The following is a 25,480-nucleotide window of genomic DNA, read 5'->3' as shown; positions in this document are numbered from 1 at the left end:
TTATGGCAAGCTGATGAAAGCCTACCTATAAGACGAAGGCGCCGTAATGAACATGAGCGGTAATTAAACAGGCTGGTAACACGCCCCTTTTCTGCTGAGAGAGTATCAATAATGACAGGGGAGCGTGGATATGGAAAATGGCCGTCTTAGCCTGCAATTCGTAAAAAAGAATATAATTGGGCGACCGCAGGCTCAAATGATGGCCTTTGCCAACTCCTGACAATACAGGCATAATTAAGAGCTTGCAGCCTCAGGAGGGGCCGGCAGGGGCTGATCTCGGAACAGTGGAGGATTAGAGAAATGAGAGAGCTGCCCCTACCAACACATAACACCACAGATCACCTGTTTAAACTCACAGAGCTGGGTTGAATACAAATAAAAGAGGTCATGTTAAGATGAGAACCTTGATCACTGTATGTTATGTACTATATATATATATTTAAATAAAGAAATGAAAGAGAAACGGTCAAAATAAATCTCGTTAACCAGTCATTACTGTATATCACGTTTATTTATATTGTGCTTTTTTAAAAAAAACAACAATAGATACAGCTATTTCTTTTTTTATATATTTATTATATAGCCCACTTCATCTATGTCTCCTATACATAAGCACATAGATAAAGTGGACTATAAAATAAATATTTTGCTAAAAGAGACAGAAAACATGAAAAAATAAACACATAAGGCTCCATAAATAATAGATACAGATATTAATAATGCTAATAAACACTTTGTAAAATGAAGTTTATGTTTTTATTTTTCAAGAGAAAGAGAGACAAGAAGAGAATATATGAAAATGAAAACAAATTACATATTAATAAATGACACCATTGGTTTTCTCTTTACTTTGTGATTGACATCATGGACCCATAATCCTGTGTGATTTAAATACATTTTGACTTTACTTACTGTGATATCTGGGTTTATTTGAACGAGCCAGATTCATAATATTCACCTTTGTTGTGAATATCCACCTCCTTGTTTTTTTAGTTTTTTTTTTAGAATGACCTATAAATTAATAAAATATGACTGGAAGGTTTTATTAGTTGTGATGCAGACCTCCCAACTTTGTGCGAGGAGAGGGGAAATATGAAGGGTTATAGAGCGAACAATCTCTCGATAATTAACAGGAGGATAAACAAAACATAAATTTGGATATTGCGTTTATTTGGACTACCACTCAAATATGCGCGAACCACGCAATTTTAATTAAAAGATAAATCTATGTGACACTCTGCCTCAGAGTTAATTATTCAGTGTTGTATAATAAAAATAAAGCCTATTAAACATGCCACACACTGTATTTCTCCATTAACAGTAAAACGAGCATGCATTGGGGACGTTTTAGATTCAAGGGCTGTGTGTTGAGCTTCCATCGTTTTCCATCGTTTTCAGCTCTGGGTTATCTTATATTGTACATACACAGAGAAGAAGGCATGAAGGCATGTATGTCAGTGTTAGATTTTAACAATTATATGTTTGCATGTGTCCTGTGTTGATGACTCAGTGTTACAGGTGGTGCTCATTACGGTTTATGAAAGCCATTTGATTTCATTTAGTGCTGTGCATGGCTCTCTTTGGTGCCACACATCAACAGATTATTTTTTTTTAGTTTCACTATCCATAAATGTTATGGCCAACAGTAGCAGCCATGAAGGAATGTAAATGGTTTTAAATGCTTTTTGACAAAGATCTGTGGTATTCTGCGATTGCATTTCATGCATTTTATTTGAATGCAGTGTCTTTGCTTCTCTATTCAAAAGAATTATCAGCAAACACTCAACTAAATGTCTTGCTGTTACATTTAACATAATGCACACATTTCAAGCCAGATTTAAAGCCTTACATTTAATCAGTTAAATATAAAACATTTATATTACAAAAACAAGAATGCTTGCACACTGAAAGCATTTCTAATGACCACCGCTTTCAAGACAATAAACATTGCTTCCAAAAAAGGATATTGAAATGACTGAACTAGGAAAAGACACAAATGATTGAGACAAAGTAATTGTTTTAAGAGGTAGAGGTTTTATTGCCTAAAACACTGGATAAAACTGTACTGCTTCAAAGACATTAGAACTTCTAAACAGCAGAAAGAAAACAGCCATTGCTGAAATAAAAACAACTTCTTGATATTTCATCAGGATACTTTTTTTTTCTCTTCTTTTGTCAAACAGATGTGTGACAATAAATAATGACCAGGAATAATCCTTAAATACAATAACAAGTCATCTACTTGTTAAAAGCATATAAGTAGCAATATAATCCTCTAGCCTCCTCTACAAATCCTCTGATATAGAAATATTCTTCATTTAGGAATGTTGGAGAGTATAATGTTCATTATCACACACAATAGAATAGCATAGAGAGAAAGAAAACTGACATGATTTTATTTAATTTATTTTTTTATTTCATCAAGAAGCAAAATATTGTAGAGCTCTAAAATATGCAAATGACTGTACCAGTGAGAATGACATGGTTACAGATTCTTATTGTGGAGTGGAGTTGGAATACTACTACTACTACTGATAATAATAATAATAATAATAATAATAATAATAATAATAATAATATTAATAATAATGATTATAAAAAATAATGGTGTTTTTGGGGGGTGGGGGTGGGGGTGGTAGTATAACTTAAATACATTAGCACCTGAAATTATGGGATGGACAATCACTATACAAAAAAAAAAGTTCCAGTGTCACTAAAATAAGTATTGCCTGTCTCAGAGCTCCAAACATGATCCAATAGGTCAGATTTAAGAAAAAGTGCTATGAATGGAATGTCTTTTTATTTTTATTTTATTTTTATTTATTTATTTTTCCTTTATTTTTTTTTCCTCTTTTTTAAAGTTTAATTATTCTAATATACTTATGTTGGAGTGCGCACACTTACATACAAGAAAAGCAAGCGACTGACAGTCACCAGAAAACACAGTTTGCATTGAAACCTCTAAAGCTCAATGCAATCCGAAAGTATGTCTTTAATTTCAAACATTGCCTCTCTAGTAGAGCTCATACAAATAGTTGTATTAAATTTATCAACTCGATTTAAGGCAGTGAGAATTATCTTAATAAAAAGAAGAAGAAGAAAAGAGCAACAACAAAGAACAGACCAAAAATAAAATACTTTAGTATCTTCTTACGTTATGGTGAATTAAAGAACCATTGCTTGGAACCTCTACTGTTTTTCTGAACTTGTAAAATCTCTGTGCACTACTTCTAGACCACTTTCAACTTTTCTCTATTTTTCCCTCTTTTTCTCTTGAGATGTTGTGGACTTAGGGCTCTGATAAGGGTTTATATTTTTATTTACTGCTTAGTGAGGAGTGTGGCGGTTATTTGTGAGTCCTCTAAACTCCTCCCGGCGTGAATAGAGCAGCCGTAAGGCCCTGGGGTTTAAGTGCTGAGCTTCCCTGTGCTGAGCGGGAAGATATTGACTTTCTTAAAGTCTGGATCATTTCTGTTTATCACAAAACATTAATACCCCCCCCCCCCCCCCCCCCCCCCACAACACCCTTGCATCTCTAACCCGCTACCATACTTATTTACCTTCTAACCCCTGCTAGCCTTTAATATAAGGAAGTACAATAAAAGTTGATACACTTTATTTTGTTCTTTAAGAGGCTTGATTTCAGAGGATCCAAACTGCCTGTATTGTTAATCTCTTTTAGTTGAGGACCATTCAGGACAACAAATGCACTCAAAAAAATGAGGCCATGATGATTCATGGCATAAAAAAAATATCAATCATTAAAAAGTAGAGATTATTAGGGAAATCAAAACATAAAAATCAAACAAACAAACAAAGCCATAAATATCATCCTGAAGTTTAGATTACAGACATGTAGCAGAGAAGTGATTATCTATATACTTTATATCTACAGTGCCCTCATAGTGCTGCTTTCTCAAGAGCTCTATACAGAAGGTAGTCCCGCTGCGGGTCAATAAACCCCAGAAAAACGCTATGGTTCCTTCATATTATTTCCAAGTCACACTTAACAAATAATATATTCACCTTCTTTGTTACATACAGAAGTCCACTAGTTAGAAGGGAATCAGCACCTTCTTCAACAACAACAAAATTACTATTTTTTTTTAATTAAGAACTTTTAACTGAAATAAAGCACATTTAATGTGTCTCCGCCATTCACTTGTGTCACTTCAAGTGACTTACAAATTACATCCAAAAACTGCACAACAATGAAAAATAAGACAAAATATATATTCACTGATTATTAAAACAATGTCATTGGCCGGCATTGATTTTTTTTTCTACTTCATATTAGAAATACAAGGAGGAAGGGAGGGTATGTCGGAGGCTGATAGGAAGTGCTACAGTCGTCGACTGACCCTTCTGCGGCCCGGCTGTTCAGGCGACTAAGGTTTCTCTTGACAGTTCTGAAAGAGTGAAGAGAGGCGAAATGGGGGTGGGGGGTTGAATGGAAGCAGCGTGGGAGGGGGGTTGAATTGATTTCCTCTGTGATGACAGCTCCAGTCAGGCTGGCACCAAAACGCCCCCCCCCCCCCCTCCCCCCCCCATTTCACCATCCACATCCCTCTGTCCGCTCACTCCATCCTTGTGCGTCAGCGGCGCTGGGCAAATGGCCACTGGTGGTGTCAAGTTCTTGAAGGGTGTGCTCAACAGCTCCCCTCCATCTTTCTTTCCCTTCCAACTGTTGCGAAATCGTTGGTGCGGATCGTTTTTCTGATAAAAGCATTATTTTTGGGACAAAAGACACTCTGAGGAATTTAATGACAGTCTTTTTTTTAACGTTGTAATTTTTTTCTCCTCTTCAGTAATGTCTCTTCAATGCACAATTCAGGCAACTCCAATAAGAGGCATGTATTTAGTTTCAGACTCATCAGAAATATGGTTCAGGTTTCTCTATTTCATCATCTCTATCCTGTGCTACACAGAACATTACTGAGGCTGAAGTGTTTCGATTTGGGAGTTTATGATCCCCAACTTATGGAATACTAGTTGTTTTTTGAGAAGTATTTTAAATGTTTTCACATTTCTTTTAGAATGATGCAGTGGTAATGCGTGCATGATATTGTGTCATTATAACTTCAAACCTCTGAAGGGTCTTAGAAATCCGTAGAAAGGATCAAGTTTTACGCCGAGTCACTCAAGAGAACATGGAGCATCACCAGAAATACCTTCTCCTGTTTTCACCTGGCCGGAGAAGGGAAGATTCCCATCCTCCGAGTTCCCAGAGACATCAGAGTCAATGCGAGAACGTTTGAAGCGTCTGTCCGGGTACTGGCTGTTGTCAAAGGGCATGCGGTGAACACACAGCACGTGGGTCTTCAGGTTCCCTTTCTGAGAGGCGCTGTAAGGGCAGTAGCGGCACTGGAACGGCCTCTGACCTCCATGACCTGGGAAAGAAAACAGTGACATTATCATCCTGTACACTGTCAATATCAAAATAATTCAACATTTTGTGCCTAATTTCAATCAGAAGGCCCACATAACGCTTGTGTTTAGTATTTGTAAGGAACTCCGTTACAACCACCACAAGATGGAAGTTTAATCTTCTGATACATCAGTATGTATCAAAAGCATTTCCTTGCAGACAATCTCTGCTCTTCATGTGAAGACGTTTTCTTTGTGCGTTACCCTACAGAACTTTGAAAGTGCTCTTTTCAGCTTAGAGCAGGTACAACTGTTTAAGAGATTGGATCTGATCATCGGTGCATTGTACACAATGACCCTTAATAGCCAACACAAGTCTGTTTGAGGAATGCAGATTACGTGCCTATCATATCTGGCTCTCTTATCGGCCCCATCCACTTAGAGCGAAGCCAGGCACTTTCAGCTACACATACTTTAGAACATTAATAACAGTACATTTGCTCTCCATTTTTCTCAATTCAATTTGAAAAGCACTAAATCAAATTAACATGGCGGTTTAAAATAGCAGCCGCGTTGGTGTGGAGAATGTAAAGTGGCTGCATTAAAGGTGTAGCTGCAACGCAACGTGAAAAATGTACGCATCCCCAAAGTAAGTGTGTGTATCTTCGACTGCTTGCATATGCGTGTGTGGCCCTCAAAAAAGAAGGATTTATTAGCACTTTGTGTTTGGCTTTGGAGTCTCAGCGGCTTTCGAATACTACAATGTCTGCTGAGGCCTCGGTACAAAGGGGATTGCTACAAGTTTTAGAGCTTTCGATGTTCCAGTTGTCTGATAAGCAAGCCAGCGATGCACAATCCCGGCCGCTTCATTCATACGCACTTTAATTTCACACTCCCTTACATTGCGCTAAGTCGGAGAGGCAGCATATTCTCATGCCACCAGTGTCACCAACTGTAAGTCAGCTTTCTTTCATTTTTATTCTCCTCTCTTTTCTTCTCCACTATCTTGTCTCTTCCTGAAGCGGCGGCGGCTGTTTAGGAAAACAAAGAGGGAGCTGCCCGTTGTCAGAGATTGGTCCAACTGGGTACGGAATGGGGTGCTTTTCAACCCCATTTAAAAAAGGAAATCTACATTTTCTGTATATGGGATAAACAGAATAAATACAGAAATTCAGAGGAATATTGGGAGGAGAGGATTGTGCTCACTGTGGTTGTGACAGAACTCCCGGTAAATGATTAACACCCTCAGAGATAAACAAAAAAAGAAAAACAACGCCTATTGACATGTAACCTCTGTCAAAGCTCTCGGTATTCATCCAGAAAGCTTCCTCCACCTTCCTTTTTCAAAGTGAGATAATACTGCCCCTTCAGGGTGCCTATTTGGTGGTCAAAATAATTGGCAAGAATGAATCATATTTCGAGGGCACATTTTTCTTATATCAAAAAGAGCGTACACATCGAGTCCCCTCTCAAAATGTTTCCCATAACAGTTGCCCCGATTACTTAAAAACTAATTGGGGCAATTTTGGCTCGTTGCTGCAAGTTCCTAAATTACAAAAGAAGAGGGGACAAAATAGGAGATTTTATGTGCAAAGATTACAATATGTCGTAGTGTGTGTCTGTGTGTGTGTGTGTGTGCCATGCTAGTACACTACAGCAAGTTTGTTTTTTGAGTGCTCAAAGCAAAGCATGATAACATTTTCCTCAAATTCATCTCTCTTTCTTATTTTAGCACCTTCGATCTCTAAAACACAACACACAAATGATAACACTCCGGTGTATATTAAAGCAAAATTTTAGAGAGAGAGAGAGAGAGAGAGAGAGAGAGAGAGAGAGAGAGAGAGAGAGAGAGAGAGAGAGAGAGAGAGAGAGAGAGAGAGAGAGAGAGAGAGAGAGAGAGAGAGAGAGAGAGAGAGAGAGAGAGGGTTAATAATGGGTTAAAAATTGTGTCTGATATCGTGCAAACTAAAAAAGCAAAACGTTTACAGTAAGGGATTGGGTTATATATGGTGTGCTGATTATTATTATTAATTAAAGAAAAATAGAAGTTAATGAGAAACTTATGAGTATAGGCCTGTGTGTTTGTGTTTATACTGGTGGACAATTGTCCCCATACATTCATTAAATCTGACAAAACCTCTCATTTGGGGACATCCAGGGACAATAAATATACACATTTTTAATAATTAAAGAAATATATTTTTATTTCTGAAATTGCAAAGCTTACTCTTTTAATCTAATTTTGATTACCTTTACTTTAAAACAATAAAAGTCCAAGGTATGTCCTCATATAGGCAAACATCTATACAGTATGTGTGTGGTATAATCATGAATGTCAGCAGTGATGGCATCTCTTTCTTTCTCTTCCTTGGTCCCTCTTTCTTTCTCTCATTCTTCTTTTCATAGCTCTCCAGTGATTCACATCTACTACAACTGAGGTGCCAAGTGACATGAACTAGTATGAGGAATTTTATTTCTCCATTCCCTCTCTCTTTTTCTCCAGTATGTGTCAGTCCTTTCCATATTTTTTTCATTCTGTTTCCCGAAACTGTGAGTCCTGTGTGAGTAAAAATTCCAATGTACTTTTTACCAACGGCCAATACATTTTTTGAATGCTCCGTGGCCGAAAACCACACATGAACACATTTGCACCTCTATACATACAAAGCTTTGCAAAACAACATATGGAAATGACAGGTGATTTTTATCTTCAACCACCTTTTTTTCCTCTTACCCCTTTCCATCATTTTCTAACATTGTCTCAAAATAGAGAGAGAAAAAGAGTGCGAAAGAGTTCAATTATTTTCAGCAGTGTGCCATTATCACGCCTGCCTAATTAACCCCTGAAGGCCTCATATGTGGAGATCAGAGGGTGAAGGAGAGGAGGGGGGAGAACCGATGACAACACCCACTTCCTGAAAATTACACAATATCACTCCATCATTGTCCTTCTCACCGTCTATCATACCAAAAATTAAAATAGTACAAAAAATAACTAATCACATTTATTCATTCAGTTCACTCGTTTTCTCTCTTCTACATAACACATCTTAACATCATTAATCTGTATCTATATCTCATCTCCATCCTCTCTGAAGACACGTCTAATGCTCCCTCTTGTGGCGGCACCTGCTCTTACCCTCTCACACTCTCCTTTTCATTCTCCTTTTCTTATCTTGTCACACACACACACACACACACACACACACACACACACACACACACACACACACACACACACACACACACACACACACACACACACACACACACACACACACACACACACACACACACACACGGAGGTGCTTTGGCATGTAATCAAAATCAGTCTTATATAAATTCCATCTGATGCCAGAGCTACCATCTGTGAAAGAATGCTGCCTTTCACCTCTGTCTGTCTGTGAGAAGTCAACCTCTCCAACGCTCAGTAACAAAGAGTGTGTATGTGTGTGTGACAGAGAAAGAGCGGGAAGAAGGGTGTTGAGGAGGAAAAATGATTAATTTGCAGAATGCTTGTGATTTGCTCATATATTATTATAACAGCTCATCAGCACATGACGAATCCCTTGCCCCACGCAGCAGTAAGAACCTGCAGGGCTTCAGCATTTTTACTGTGTGTGTGTTTACACAATCGAGCATGTGTCCCTGTGTATGTGTGGCATGTCTTTGAAAAATAATAGCTCACGAGCATGTCATGAATGTCTGTTTCTGCATGTGTGTGGCTTTGTTTGGGAGGAATACTGCATGTTTAGTGTGTGTGTGTGTGTGTGTGTGTGTGTGTGTGTGTGTGTGTGTGTGTGTGTGTGTGTGTGTGTGTGTGTGTGTGTGTGTGTGTGTGTGTGTGTGTGTGTGTGTGTGTGTGTGTGTGTGTGTGTGTGTGTGTGTGTGTGTGTGTATGGGCTGGCACCTGACAGACTGCAGAGCCTTTAATGACTTTCAGATGCTCACTGTGAGTAACTCCAGCTTGAGAACGAGCAAGCTAGGAATACTGAAGGAGAGAGAGAGACTTCCGCTCTATGAGTGATTAAGGGTTTAAACACTCACATCCTTTCAACTCACACTGTAGATATGAATGAGGTCACCTGAGTTAAACACTTCCGCTCTGTGTGAATATTACACAAATAAGAATGTTTAGGTATTCAGAACAACAAGAATGCAAGTCATATTGCCTTTATACAACAGTTCAACAAACAATAAGTACATTTTGAGTGACTTACATTTTATAAGCAACATACTTTTATTTTTGGAGGGGCAATAAAAATATTTATAAATAACGCTACAGTAGTATAGTGTTCTTGAGTGGAATCAGTGTGTTTTGAACAAATCACTTGAATGAATGATTAAATCAATTGCTCATAAAGACAATCTCTTGTTTCATTTCCGAATGATTAAGAGTTTTTGAACAAATCGGTTGAAGTAATCATTCAATGACTAACTCATAAAGTAATTGGCTGCATCCAAAATCACATTCTCTCTGTGTAAGGCATGTCTTTTGAACAAGTACTTACTCTGTAACTGTTAAAATTGTTCTATACATTTTTAATGTGTGTATACTGTAAATGTAACCCGGACATCCTACATTCGTCATATTGTCTTTGTAAAGTGACCTACCAGTGTCAGTTGTGTCACTTTACTGACATTCACAAATACTCTCCCATGGCCTAATTGGATAGAAAAGCATCCATTGGATGCACACTTCAGAATCATCCAGGTACTTTTCACCTGTTTCATGAGTATTGTCTATTGATCGCACATACTATTTTTCACCTACTACTGCATACAGTATAGTAGGGAAGTAGACATATTCTTATGCAATCAGTCTCTTTTTTCTTTGTTCCTGGATTTTTAAACAAATCTGTTAAATTAATCGTTCACTGACTTATAAAGACAGTCACTTTTATCATTCTTAAGTGAATCAGTGTTTTGAACAAATTGAATCAATGAATTGATCAATGATTAACTCATAAAGACAGCCACTCATCGCCACCCTCTGGCATAACGATGTAACCTGCAGAAAGAGTAACTGAAAAATACACACCAATACACAAACGGACAGTCTGTCGAAATACAGAGACAAGCAGCACAATGTAAACAGTGAAAAGTCCCAGTATACTGTTGGACTGTGCTCAACAAATCAGAATCGAGGACTAGAACATCCTGTTGTATAAATGTTACAATTCAAAACTGTGGAGAGTCAACGTGCTTCAAGATCACCTGCGTCTGAGTCATATACCCCGAGTGCCATATTGATTTCTGTTCTTAAAATGTTTTTGAACAACAAGCCCATAATGTGTTTCTGTAAGCAAAACTATGCCTTTAAGATAAAAAAGATACTCTAAGCCTTTGTGATATTTCAAATATAATGAATCTGTATCATTAGTAATTATAGTTACTGTGCATGTGTGTTTTTTGGGGCCAGGGTTTTCTGCTCTGTGGAGCATGTTACATATCCTTGTGCTTATATCTGAGTGGAAACTTTCTGTCTCTGTGTGTGTGTTTGAGTGTCACCTATATGGAAGAGAAGGAAAAGATAAAGAAAAACAGAGGGAGTGTGTGTCTGGGGAGAACGCAAGCCACAGAAGGTGTGAGCAGTAAAAAGTGATGTACCATCTGTCGGCCAGTAATAACCTGCGTGTTGTAAAGGCTGGGAGATTACTCAGCAAAGAGAGCATCCAAACACCCAAATCCCTCCGCAACGTTAGTGCGCTACGCACTATCTCTCCCCACCTGCTCCCAAAACCCTGCTGAGAAAGATTCCTCACTAAAACCGACATCACACCTTCAGATACACTCGCTCTGATTTGATAAACACATAGAAGAAAAGACACCACTACAATGGACTGGCACTAAGCTGAACATCTTTGCACCTGCACTGGGCTCAGTAATAATATCTACCTTAGTTAAGTTTTATCATTATAAAGTTTAAATGCATTCGATATCAAGAGGTTTCCATACAAAAAAGGAACAGTTTTGAATTTTGCTAATGAGCCTCTATACCACAATGGATATTTCTCAAACTGAAAAGAAAAGCTATGAGAGATTTTATAGCACTAAATGCAGCTCTAATGGAAATAGTTTGAAGAAATTATGCTGTAGTCTGACTCTCTGGGGAAAAAAAACAACAACCCAGAAGAACTTGGATTTGGCATTATGTGTGTATGTATCAAAAGCAAACTCTAAAAGCTCCACCGAGGAAGCAGCTCCCATGTTAACCGCTGAACTAGATTACAAACTGATGCAGTAGGCGTACCTCTTAATATAGTCTCTGTTTCTCTGCTATACATTTCCCAGTCTGCCTGCCACTATATCTCTTTTCAATCTTCCTTACTTGGCTTCATTTCTCTCTTTTCACAAATGGAATTCTTTGAAGTGTTCGAGAGCGTTCCGCTTTGTTTTTCCACACAGACATGTCCGAGTAACAGTGTGCAGAAAGTTAAGGGAAGGATTTTTGGGATAATATACCACTTCCTTTACTGACAGTGCATGAGAGGTGCTGGCAAGGGGTCTGAATGGAGCCCCGTGATTGGTCAAGAGTTAGAAAGGCTCATGGGTAAAAGGCAGTATATACATCATGTGATGAGAGCGATGTGTCAGGCAGTCTCAGCAGGACTGTGTGTCTGTGTGTGGGTATCTGTGTGGCCAGGGGAGGAAGAGTTCATGAGTACTCATCTGCAGTACTGCTCACTTCTCTCCTTCTCTCTATCCCTATAGAGCATATTGCTGCACATTCTAGTGCTGAGCTGTCACGGCAGACACATAATAAATGTCTACGTGTGTGTGTGTGTGTGTGTGTGTGTGTGTGTGTGTGTGTGTGTGTGTGTGTGTGTGTGTGTGTGTGTGTGTGTGTGTGTGTGTGTGTGTGTGTGTGTGTGTGTGTGTGTGTGTGTGTGTGTGCGTGTGTGTGTGCGTGTGCGTGTGTGTGTGTGTGTGTGTGTGTGTGTGTGTGTGTGTGTGTGTGTGTGTGTGTGTGTGTGTGTGTGTGTGTGTGTGTGTTTGCGAAGGAGAGAGAAAAGAGAGCATGTCGTACAGGACGAGTTATACTCTGTATTTGGTCATTCTGGACAAATAAATAAATAAATAAACAAGTACTGTAGCATGGCTGAGTGATGCATCAGCACTTTGATATGTATGAGAAAGCAGGGATAATCATAACGCTGACATTTATGGAACACTGAACTATTTAGAATGCTTAAGGTAAAATGTCTCTATGAGAAATTGTATTTACAATAAACCATTTTTGATAGTTACTGTATCTATGATTTTACCAAAAAAATGATATCCATATAGCTATTATTTTTATAGACTTAATCATATATATATATGTATATATCTGAGGTATATATCTGATATATCTGATGTATATATCTGATATATATCTATATATATATATATATATATAGACATAATCATTGCATATGTCCGGAAATTATGCCCAATGTCTGAGCAAGTTGTGTATCATAGTAAATACAATTCACACTATTCAGCATTTTCATTTGTTGTTACATTCATCACACTTTATCATTGCAATTAAGCACGAAACATCAGCCTTTGTGTATATCAAATTTAATTGTATCTGACTCAATTAAGTTAATGGCTAAATCTAATTGACAAAGGTAATGACGGCTGTAATGTCAAAGATATCCAAGATACAATTTCAACAATTTAGGCTAAACCTATAATTATATAAGTATAGATAAATATATTTGCATAAATAAATGAGCAAATAAACAACTAAATCTGTAGTATTACTATACAGTATTTGTGGTATAATCACCACAACAGTTTTTCTTTAAAAAAAGCAATGAAATATTTTGTCATAGTAATATATAGTAAACTTTCGGAAGCAATATAAATATAAGCAATATTGAGTAAAAATACCACAATAACAAAAATGTAATTATATGCAAATAAACAAACAAAAATGAAACTAGGAATGGAGGAAGTGCAAAGAATAAGTTTGTTTCCCCCACAAGTTCACATTTTTATAATCCTTGCATGAAAAATATTGGGCCTACTGTCTGTGATGAAGGACTTGAGGATGAAACTCGACGCAAGCTAAAAAATTCCCTCTGGATTACTTAATCTTTTAAAAAATACTGTAATATTGTTTGTGCGTGGTCTGGCCTATCTTCAACCTTTATACAACATATTTTGTAGATATCTGTACATTTTAGTAAGCATATTGCACAGTTGAGTCAATCTATTTACACAATAAAACATGCCAAATTTTGCAGACATAATTGTTGGTCAGGGTGTCACACTAAGAAATCCAAAAACACATGCAAAAACAAGAGAAAATCATCAAAATATTATGTATTTAGTAATAGCCAATGTATGGTTTGTTCTTGTGAGGTTTTTGTTTTCTATATATTTTATTCATACTAAAATATTTTTTTTACCAAAATAGTTTTGTGAGATAAATACCTGAGCCAAGTTTTATGTCTAAGTTTAAGAACAAACATTTGTTATATATATATTTTTAAAATATAAAATAGTTTCCTCATATTTTGTGAAAACAATGAAACACAATGAAAACAAATGTAATTAAAATTTTTACACAAACACAAACATTAAATTAACAAATGATCATTAAAAACAAATATTCCCTCCGGACATCACTTTTGGCCACTATGTGTGTGTGTGTGTGTGTGTGTGTAAGGGCTGGCACCTGACAGACCGCTGAGCCTCTAATGTGTGTGAGAACAGGTTTATAATACAGAGGATAGTAGGATATAGTAAAACCTGATATCACCACATCTTTCCCCACAAGGGAAATTATTTAAAAACATACTAAATTATTTTTTTTGAAGATGTAAAAGTACAGAAAGTTTTCTGTGAGGGTAGGTTTAAGGGTAGGTTATGTAAGGGGATAGAATATACAGTTTGTACAGTATAAAAATCATTATGCCAATATAAAGAATCACCACAAAAATAGCAAAACCGTATGTGTGTGTGCGTGTGTGCGTGTGTGCGTGCGTGCGTGCGTGCGTGCGTGCGTGCGTGCGTGCGTGCGTGTGTGTGTGTGTGTGTGTGTGTGTGTGTGTGTGTGTGTGTGTGTGTGTGTGTGTGTGTGTGTGTGTGTGTGTGTGTGAGTGTAATATAATATATAATGAAAGTGATATAAAAATTAAAGTGAATATATTTGCAGCAAGCAGTTGTTCCTCAAGGCCTCCACTTGAAAAGACAATCAAAACATTCCCTTTCCCACAGGCCTCAGCTCTAAGCAGACACACTGATATGAACAAAGGCAGAGCATGGAGGTGTGTGTGGCTGAAGCTCCAGCACTGGGTCAGCAGGTGTTGTTCTGCTAGCCATAACATGATCCATGGCTTTCTAATGGCTGGCTATGGGGAGCAAGGCCAAGCGTCACTGGACCTCCAGCAGGACTAAGTGCTCATCTGCTCAGGTATCAATAACATTTCCCATCAGCTTTTATATACACCAATACCGATCTTTTCCCATGCAGACATGGAAAATATCGATGAAGGCGACTCAATGCAGACGCAATGCAGGCCTATGTGACTGTTTGCATGTAAGCTACCTGGAAGTAGATTTAAAATTGAATAAAATGTCTCGCTCTCTTGTTACAAGTCTCATACGACTCTTTCCATATGTTTCTCTTGAATTTCCCATCCACCTCCATCTTCCTCTCTCCTCTCATCATTTCCTTTCTATTTTGTCCCCAGGACCAATTTGTCTGCTGTAAGAGAATTCCCTGAGTTCGGAGGAGTCAGTGGAGAAGGCTTTGGCAGTGGGGGGGGGGGGGGGGGGGAGGGCCAGGAAGGGCCACCTCCAAATAAGTTCCATTAATCACCCAACACACTCTAATGTAACTAATATTTTACAATTAGAGGAGACAAGACGGAGCTCCGAGCCATCTATCTCTCTTATACCACATGATCATCGATTCATAAGACCCTGCCTGAGAGCTGAGCAAATACACACACGCACGCACACTCTTGTTAAGTTGCACGTGTATGTGTGTGAGAGTGTATGTGCTCGCAGATGATGAGCATTATGACATGGTGTGTATCCAGACGACCAGAGAGCTCTCGAATGGTGACAGATGACTGTTGTCTGCGTGCGTGTAAATGAGAGAGGAAAAGTGCGCAAAAATGTGTAAAAATGTGAAAAGGCTGTCAAAGAACGTCTGATAAGATTGATTACGGATTGACTGCAGATTGAAAATGGAAATAGAGTGCAATTCTCTCTGCAGACAATGCATTTCTCTCTCAGATATCATTTAGTTGCCCTTAATGACAAGATATGCTACTGTATAAACAGGCTATAATCCATGTGACTGACTCAATGGCAGAACAAAACTATAAGGTCTGATTGTTAAAATGTCTGCCACAAGCTCTCACATCATTTCTATCAAGATTTACTGATGTAATATCCATTCCTTGATTGTAATCTATTATCTGTCATGTGCTGGTGTTCAAAGATCACAGTGTTCAGCCTCCATCAGAAGCATTGTTGCTATACGTTGGTTTATAGCGCCACCTGGTGGTACGGATAAATAATTGCGTTTGCTATAGTATGCAGCCTGTATGCAGGCCAAATGAAAGCCAGCTGAACAAATGAGAGAGAAGAGAGGTTCAAGCGCAGGTCACCATCTGCCCAGCTACAAGTGCTGGCACACAGCAACCCAGCCGCGCAGCCTTCTTAAACACATCAGCAACATACACACACTCACACAAATATGACACCAGAGACAGAGTGACACTAATGCACTGAAATACCTTTTACAATACGTAAATGTACACACACACACGTGTATATCCTTATTTATTATCAATATATCTTATACAAATAAATATTATCTTGATAACTTAGTATGGTGACTAAAAGGTTACCATATATACTCATACTCCAAATTAATACATAATTGATTCATGGATTAAAAAAAAAATGAAACAAGCCAACTGTAAGCTGATTCGCTACAATTGAGTGCCGTGAAACCAGCCTAAACCAGCCAAGACCATCAAAAAAGAGGGGAAAACAGTATGATCTAAAAGAATCAAATGGTCAAATGCAGGGGTGTAAGTATTTCTGGGGTAACACTTTAATGCCCAATTCGTCAACATTAATGCATCAGATAGCATTAACTAACATCGAAAATTGACTTTTCCCAGCATTTATTAATTTAGGTTAATATTAATTTATGCATAAGAAATTCATAATACATGAACTAATGTTAAAAATGATTGTCCATTATTAGTTTATGGTGTCTACCACATTAACAAATGATGAAGTCTACAACTAATGTTGTAAAGGGTAACACTTTAGTGTCCTTGTTACACATGTTATATGTATTACTACTTACTATAGTAATAAAAGTAAATGATGAATCATTACATGCAACTAACTAAACCAAACCAAAACCCAATAGTAAGTGCATGTTGTTAATTAATAGTACTCATTACTTAAATGTATAACTACACTGTAACAAGAACTATAACAATAACTGATTACACTTTATTTTAAGGTGTCCGCGTTACAGTGTAAGTATACATTTAAGTACTGAGTACTAATTAACTACATGCACTTACTTTAGGGTTAGGACTGTGGTTTGATTTAGGGTTAGTTGCTTGTAATTATGCATAATTTATAGTTATTACTGCAGTAACTGCATGTGTGTAACAAGGACACTGTAAAATAGTGTTACCCAAAACTCGAAAAAACTCGAACAATGTTAATCATTTTTTAAAGACTATCATTACATTTGATAAGATAATGCATTAAACCTAATCCTTGACTATCTGTTCATCCATCCAGCGATCTTAAAGAAACAGCCTGACTTTCTTAAATTTCTTCACTCAACAGCTCCAGACAAGCTAGGCACAAGGAGGGGGTGCAGGAAAATGAAACGGTTATTTTTTCAGGATGCGAGTTTTATTAGGTCCAGGCCTTTCTCCATCTGGTCTAGTGTAGCTGATCCGTTTAAAAATTAGTCAGGCGTTGACCTCAGACACCTCCCCTCACCGGGTCTTGACGGCAGGTTAACACAAATATGGATCCCATCAGACTAAAGGGTATCAGATTTCCCTCCACTGAGACCCCGCTAACCCACAGGAAAAGGTTAAGAAAAACATGAAATACAGGACTATAATGGGAAAATGTTCTCTCAGTCTGCGGTGTGTAAATGTGCCTGTGAGAGGTTTTCATGTGTTTAGAGAGCAGGGTCTTATCTCTCTGAGGTATTGACACAACAGGCCTCTGAGCCAAAGGGTGTCAGTTTATCGCTTGTCTCTGGCCTACGTTGAGAGTGTGTGACGGGGCAAATCCATCTCTGAAAGAGGGCTGGAGAGAGGGAACGTCTTTGAGAGGTATATCCTGTGCCTATATGTGTTTCTCTGATACAATTAATGACATCAGAGAAACAGCAGACATATCTACTTATTTTAATTGGATCAGATCTTAGAAAGTCCAAAAAGGTAATTTAGGCTAATTTATGCCACAACGCTGAATTGTATGTTCACATGGACTACAAAATGTATTGTCTTGACTGAACAAGTTAGAAAAGGCAAAGAGACAATTGAAAAAAGAGGATGAGCATCAATTGGCACACTAGTTTCCAGCTCTCACAGGTTTGGGGAATTAACACAGCTATAGCCCTAGGGTAGAGAGCCACAGTTAGCAGGAACACAGCCGGTAATTCGAGCTGTCATAATCCGCACTGCTCCCGAGTCAGACACACACACACACACACCCACACACACACACACACACACACACACACACACACACACACACACACGCACAGGCCTGTAGCCCTGCAGCTAACACCATGTACTACGCTTAACATGGAAGTCAGGGGTGCAGAGAAACAGGAGGACAGAGAAACATATAATTTCTGCTGTCTATCGTACAAGTCCTCAGCTCACACGTGTGCTGAAATGTTGCCATGTGTGTGTCTCTGCAATTCTGTTTGAGAGAGAGTTGGCTTTAAAATGATTTAGTTAAATCTCAATCATATAATTGCAACCGATAAAAGTCCTCTATGCTTTATTGTATTTTGTCTTTCCAGTAAAATGTCAATATTCTTACAAAAAAGTTAACTCAAAAAGCAACATTATAGAAGATAATTAGTCAATAAAAATAGCTTCAGTGTTTTTTGTGCATTTTGTCTTGCTTTGCTGGTAGATTTTTCCACTCACAGTTATATACTGTATATACACTCACCTGAAGGATTATTAGGAACACCTGTTAAATTTCTCATTAATGCAATTATCTAATCCAACCAAACACATGGCAGTTGCTTCAATGCATTTAGGGGTGTGGACAATCTCCTGAACTCCAAACTGAATGTCAGAATGGGAAAAGATTTAAGCAATTTTGAGCGTGGCATGGTTGTTGGTGCCAGACGGGCCGGTCTGACTATTTCACAATCTGCTCAGTTACTGGGATTTTCACGCACAACCATTTCTAGGGTTTACAAAGAATGGTGTGAAAAGGGAAAAACATCCAGTATGCGGCAGGTTTGTGGGCGAAAATGCCTTGTTGATGCTAGAGGTCAGAAGAGAATGGGCCGACTGATTCAAGTTGATAAAAGAGCAACTTTGACTGAAATAACCACTCGTTACAACCGAGGTATGCAGCAAAGCATTTGTGAAGCCACAACACGCACAACCTTGAGGCAGATGGGCTACAACAGCAGAAGACCCCACCGGGTACCACTCATCTCCACTACAAATAGGAAAAAGAGGCTACAATTTGCAAGAGCTCACCAAAATTGGACAGTTGATGGCTGGAAAAATGTAGCCTGGTCTGATGAGTCCCGATCTCTGTGGAGACATTCAGTTGGTAGAGTCAGAATTTGGCGTAAACAGAATGAGAACATGGATCCATCATGCCTTGATACCACTGTGCAGGCTGGTGGTGGTGGTGTAATGGTGTGGGGGATGTTTTATTGGCAAACATTACGCCCCTTAGTGCCAATTGGGCATTGTTTAAATGCCACGGCCTACCTGAGCATTGTCTCTGACCATGTCCATCCCTGTATGGCCACCATGTACCCATCCTCTAATGGCTACTTCCAGCAGGATAATGCACCATGTCACAAAGCTTGAATCATTTCAAATTGGTTTCTTGAACATGACAATGAGTTCACTGTACTAAAATGGCCCCCACAGTCACCAGATCTCAACCCAATAGAGCATCTTTGGGATGTGGTGGAACGGGAGCTTCATGCCCTAGATGTGCATCCCACAAATCTCCATCAACTGTAAGATGCTATCCTATCAATAAGGGCCAATCATTTAGGTGAGTGTATACATGAACATCAAAATGGAAATACATACATCGGTAAGATTTCTTAAATTTTTCATATGCTCACCAATACTGCAATTATTTGATCAAAAATACAAAACAGTAATATTGTGAATTATATTATTAATAAAAACAACAAACAATTGTTATCTATTTTAAAATGCAATTTATTCCTGTATCATTACTCCAGTCTTCAGTGACACGTGTTCCTTCAGAAATCATTCTAATATGCAAAATTTACTGCTAATGAAACATATATTATGCTTATTTCTTGTACTGCTTTATATTTTGTGTAAACAGTGATACTTGATAAATAGAATATTTAAAAGAAAAGCATTTATTTGAAACAGAAATCTTTTGTAACATTTTATCAAATGACTTTACAGTTATATGTGATACATTGAATGTTTAATGTGTCCTTGCTGAATAAAAGTATACATTTCTTAAAAAAAAAAAGTTTGTAAGTTCAAAGTTAAAATCGCAAATATGTAGCACAAAAAATGGTCAGTTGTTCACACTGGTGTTTCATAGTTTGAATACATTTTATTTCTCATTATAAGTACAGTTCAGTAGTTACAAAACAAAGCATCTGCCATGAAGATACAGCAACCAAACGAAAATCATACAGTCCACAAGACAGCTCAGAGGTGTGGAATGCTCATATATTAGTCCAGAATGACTGACTGAGAGAGAGAGAGAGAGAGAGAGAGAGAGAGAGAGAGAGAGAGAGAGAGAGAGAGAGAGAGAGAGAGAGAGAGAGAGAGAGAGAGAGAGAGAGAGAGAGAGAGAGAGAGAGAGAGAGAGAGAGAGAGAGAGAGAGAGAGAGAGAGAGAGAGAGAGAGAGAGAGAGAGAGAGAGAGAGAGAGAGAGATGCTCAGTTATACTACACAGAGGAGGGAGCCAGAGGTGTGCTCATCTATAACCAGTGTATATAGGGATTGGTCAATACATATCCTATCACTGACCCTCCCTGTCATAAGTCCTTTACCTTACCTTAGCCTGTACTAGTTTACTGAAACTAGTTCACTAAACAGCTTCACTTTGATACTTTTTTATTTTATTTTATTATTTTTTTTATTTATTTAATTGTAGCATTTACAATAAGACATAACCTTGGTTGGAAACTATAAAAACAAATTCAATTATCAGAGATGTGTTTTTATTTTTTTGCAAAGAGGACAACTAAAGAATATATCTGAAGAGACTGGACTCGAACGCATCAGTCTACACACAATGACTTCAATGAAGTTCATTGAATTGATTCTCAAAGCAACATAGATGACCATCATAAGATGAAATAGTTTGAACTACACAGACCAAATCAGCAGAGTTCACAAAAGATTAGAGAGAATATCAGTCCACAACGTCAAGGGACGCACAAACACGCACGCACACACGCACCTTCATTTTCCATTAGCGATCTGCGTACTGTATAGACTGGATTTTCATTTACTATCACAGTGCAAAATACTTCAGGGGGGAAACCTCAGTTTGTATCTTCTTGCATGAGGCATGGGTATATATACTGTATGGATTTATACGCTTGCAGCAACAGAAGAAGATTGTCAATCTTTCTTTTTTTCCTGTTCTTTTAATGTTATTGGTAATTTACAAAGGTGAAAGGCAAAATTACAGTACTAGAGAAGAAAACTCCAATCTAATACCTACACTCTAAAACAGCTAGCTTTGTAAATGCAACAACGCATGACTGTATCTATGGCTAGACAATACTTGTTTCTTTTTTCTTTTCTTTTTCTTTAATAATTGAATACATCAAACCATTTCAGTAGTCAGTAACACTTTGCAACACTGATTGGTGGCAGTATATTACAAACACAATCTTATAACCAGAGTACTTGAAGGGAGCAAGACTGAGATCAAAGCATGTAGGGTTAGGGGCCGCGTTTCTGTTTGATTTCTGCAGGCTGCGCGTTCGCAGTCTCCTTGGCTCGTGCCGTTTCATCAGACACGCTCGATGTAAACTAGTTCTTCCGTCACCTCGGCTGGTTTTTTGTCTCGAGTGCTACAGCGTCCTCTTTCTCAGGAGTTCAGCTCTGAACGTCTCACAAACACACCAGGAGATCAAATCGTGAAATGACGGAGCCAGTTCTCAAAGAAAAAGGCGTAGCTTCTCTTTTTAAACGCAGTGTTCTCGTTTCCTGAATGTACTGGATTGTCATTCTTCTGCTTTGACGTCCAGGCACTGTCTGTCAAGAGTGTGCTGAGTTTTTGACAAGGATGTGCTTGGTCTCCAAACGTGTAGTGAGTTGGTCCAAACGTCTAGAGGAACGGTTTAGGAAGCCTCAGACAAATAACACTGGAGAAGATTCATCGGGCAGTGAGAAACACCGACAGAGAGAGAGAGAGAGAGAGAGAGAGAGAGAGAGAGAGAGAGAGAGAGAGAGAGAGAGAGAGAGAGAGAAGTCTGTACGGTTTCTCACTCTCTCATTCTGAGACTGGCAACTCTCCATCATCTTGGTTCAAGGAATGTGTTGCTCTGAGGGACAAGCACTTCAACGTTTCCTCACTAGGTCAAAGTCAAAAAAGCAATTAAAAACACAGAAAGTATTTATCAGCTACACAAGGGAGGATTCAAGACACATAAAACACAGGAAGCAAAAAATGGTTTGTTTTTTTTCCTCACTGTTTCCAGCTCACTAAACATCAACAGATCTTCTTCCCTCCATCCAGCGAGAACGCTCGTGTAGGAAACCATCTGAGCTTTTCTTTTCTCTCTTGAATTCTTTTACGTTAAATAATGCTTTTGATAAGATAATGTCCTTCATTGTCACAATCCTCGTCCTCTTTTTCCGTCGCCTGCTCTTGGCCGCTCAGTCCAGTAGGGGGAGGTGATGTTAGTTTCTGATTAGTCCTGCATCTCTGTGTCAGTTAGGCTATGTTCAGGGGTAAGAGCAGGACCAAACCTTCGGGACGCCTCTTCCTCCGCCCACAGATGAACTACGGTTAAGAGAACAAACGCAGATTAACACCACGGCCTGTGTCCTTCCTCTCTCTCTCTCAAATGCATACAACTTTTGACAGACTATCATTAACAGAAAAAAAGAAAGAGAGTCAAATCAAACCATATTATTATGTTTGTTGTCATTTATTTTAAATTGGCATCTCAGATTTTGGTAACACTTAAAGGACATACAATTCAAAGAACTATTATTATCCTGTGATAATGGCTATGACCATCAATAATGACTAAAACATGTTTTATAAAGAATTAAACTGACTTAAGGTCCGCTGAAGTGCTACCAAAATGTACATCCTTTAATTCCCTTGACTAAAAAAAAAAATCACTTTTGATCACTTAATTATGATTTTCAAAGCAGTTATTATGAGACAAAAAAAAATATGATTTAGGGTACATTTGGAAAGAAATGAACGACCACTGTAATGCCTGTGTGTGTGTGTGTGTTTGTTTTAAATGTTTAAATGTGTTTAAATGTTGACTATTAACCTCTCCATTCAGATTCCGTTAACCTCTAATGGCACTAAAGAAAACACATCTAGTGGATCGTAAGATAACATATTAGATATGGGAGGAGGATCATTTGAACACTTTTAGACTTCTTCCAGCTCTAATATAAAGATATAAATATATAAAGTCTTCTAATATAAAGACAATAACTCTGTGAACATTGCACTTGTGCAATTACTGCTGAAGTTTGAATCCGGCGAAAATGCTTACTGCTTTTTTTCCCTATTTATGTGCTATCGCCGTTTGAACTAAATAATATAAATGTTGTTTAATTCCCTCTACAGCCTCTAAGAAAATTATTTGGCAATAAAATCTACAGAGTGCATTTCCGAGTCGTGTTCTTTTAAAGTGCCTCTATGAAAATGACAAAATGAAATTAAAACATGCATTTATTTGAGTGTGCTCTCGCAAGAAATGTTATGGAAATGAAACGAGGAGTCAGTTCCCTGCTAATAATGGAATAAAACATCGTCATTTAGATTTGCCAAAGAGCAATAACGCTGACGCCCACTCGCTTTGCATTATGCGCACATCTCAGATGTGCTCTTCTTTAACAGACACACTTTCCACTCAGATGTCAGGCACTTCTGAAATTGCTTATATAGATTAAGACATATAATTAACCACTTTTGTGTTCTCAGACAGAAATTATTCTTATGCAAATAAAAAAAAAAAATCAATTATAGCACATTGCGATTTTTTTAAACACAAAAACCACTGCTCTACTTATATATGAAAGTACACTGTACAAAAAAAATATGCTTTACATTGCTTTAACTCATCAAAATAAGTTAAGCAATTTTCAACTTTTATATAAGTTTTATAAGATTCAATTTTTTTAAAGGCAGTTTAATGTAATTTAAGTTGAAATGACTTATACATCCAAGTTGATTGTACTTAAAAAATATAGGCAGCAACTTTTTTACAGTGTAAATATAATTTGTTTATCTTGGATTTATTCCAAGTATTGCAGAAACAATTTTCAGTTACTTATGCCATTACAGAAATACCCTATTCCCAGTCAGCTATAATAAAATGTACGCCACAAATAAAAAGTGTCAAATAATACAGGGTGCCAAGAGAGTAGTATTCGACTGGTCATGTGATCTCAACATGTCTGCACCCAGAAGTCGACCTGCTTCATTGCAAATCAAAACCACTGACTTATTTCAACCGTTCGGGCTGAAGGGTGCAGTGCACACTTTGTCCATGAGATGGCAGTATAAGCCCCCGAATTAGCTTTCTGCCCAACTTCATGTTGAAAATAAGATCTTGTTACTCAATGTCAATTTCCTTTAACCTGCTGATATTTCATGTTAATCTACAGATAAAGTGTTTGATATTTATCAAATCTGAAGTGATTGGCAGTGTTTTGTGTGACTATACTGTGGTCGCGGCTCTACAGCTGTCTGCTGGCATTTTTTTTGTTGTGCGTCCATGAGGAAATTAAGATAATCATAACCATAATGATAATAAATTATGTTTTCAGGTTTTAAAAACGCATGGTCTCCCAGGGGCCAGTGCTCTTGGTGACTTCCTCTTAAAGAAAGTTCTGGTAATGAGTTACAGATTCCGCCCCATATTTGATTTTCACTCTTCATTAACTAAGCCACCTGGAATGTTATTATTTAAGGACGCCATTTCTTTTCCCCAAACAACTGCCACTGTGATCTGGAGACTAGCACACCAACTTTACGATCCTAGCAACTTTTTCCTCCTCCTGTTCTGATCAATTTTGAAGCCTTCCTGTCCACATGTGGAGTGATTGCTTAATTATTTCGCCACCCTAGAAATATTTATCATACTCTGGCCTGTCATATTATGTTGTCATCAGTCTATAGCTTGAATCATGCGTCTTTGTTTGTGTTTGCCCAAACATTAGTTATCTTTGTCATTATTTCAATACAAATAAAAAAAGAAAAGTTAAATTATTTTTACATGATCAACAGGAGAACTTCAAATGTTAATGAAAATGACACTACTTCCACCACTGAGTCAAAGAGAAAATGTGGCGCCCTCTATTGCTCAAAAATGATAATACACTCTCACTGTGAGACGAGAGAGAGGCCTGGAAAGTAATACAAGACATATGGTAAGAGGACACATAGCTCCAGGATCCATCTTATGTTAATACAAGTGTCATGCTTAACAGAATGGCTAAATGAAAAGGCAGACAGAACAATAGCACAGCACAAGGCTGGAAGCAAGCTCAGTTAACAAGGGCCAGCACACTTGGGGAAAAGCGGGTCTGTCTGAGTCAAAGTCCTGACATTTCCTAACTGCTTCTTATTATTCCCGGACCACAGAGTTAAGGCGAAGAGCGCTCCCATCTAAAACACAAGGCCGCTTTAT

General features: G+C 38.0%; 1 protein-coding gene across 12 annotated transcripts in view; it reads right to left on the bottom strand.

The window, feature by feature from the left end:
- Positions 1–2,621: 2,621 nt before the first annotated feature.
- The window catches only part of znf536 (zinc finger protein 536), a 186,935-nt gene continuing 164,076 nt past the window's right edge, over positions 2,622–25,480 (bottom strand). For 6 of the 12 annotated variants that reach the window (XM_077229323.1, XM_077229321.1, XM_077229318.1 and 3 more), the window contains one exon: positions 20,165–22,599. In XM_077229323.1, coding sequence (XP_077085438.1) covers positions 22,508–22,599 — 92 coding nt within the window. In that variant the 3' untranslated portion in view covers positions 20,165–22,507. Of the gene's footprint in view, positions 5,391–20,164; positions 22,600–25,480 lie in introns of those variants that run through there. The other 6 variants (XM_077229316.1, XM_077229314.1, XM_077229315.1 and 3 more) reach the window with 2 other exon arrangements.

Source organism: Siphateles boraxobius, unplaced genomic scaffold, assembly GCF_051911475.1.
Source record: "Siphateles boraxobius isolate OS27281-9 unplaced genomic scaffold, OSU_SipBor_1 130, whole genome shotgun sequence".
Taxonomy (NCBI): domain Eukaryota; kingdom Metazoa; phylum Chordata; class Actinopteri; order Cypriniformes; family Leuciscidae; genus Siphateles; species Siphateles boraxobius.
This window is presented reverse-complemented; position numbering and strand designations above follow the sequence as displayed.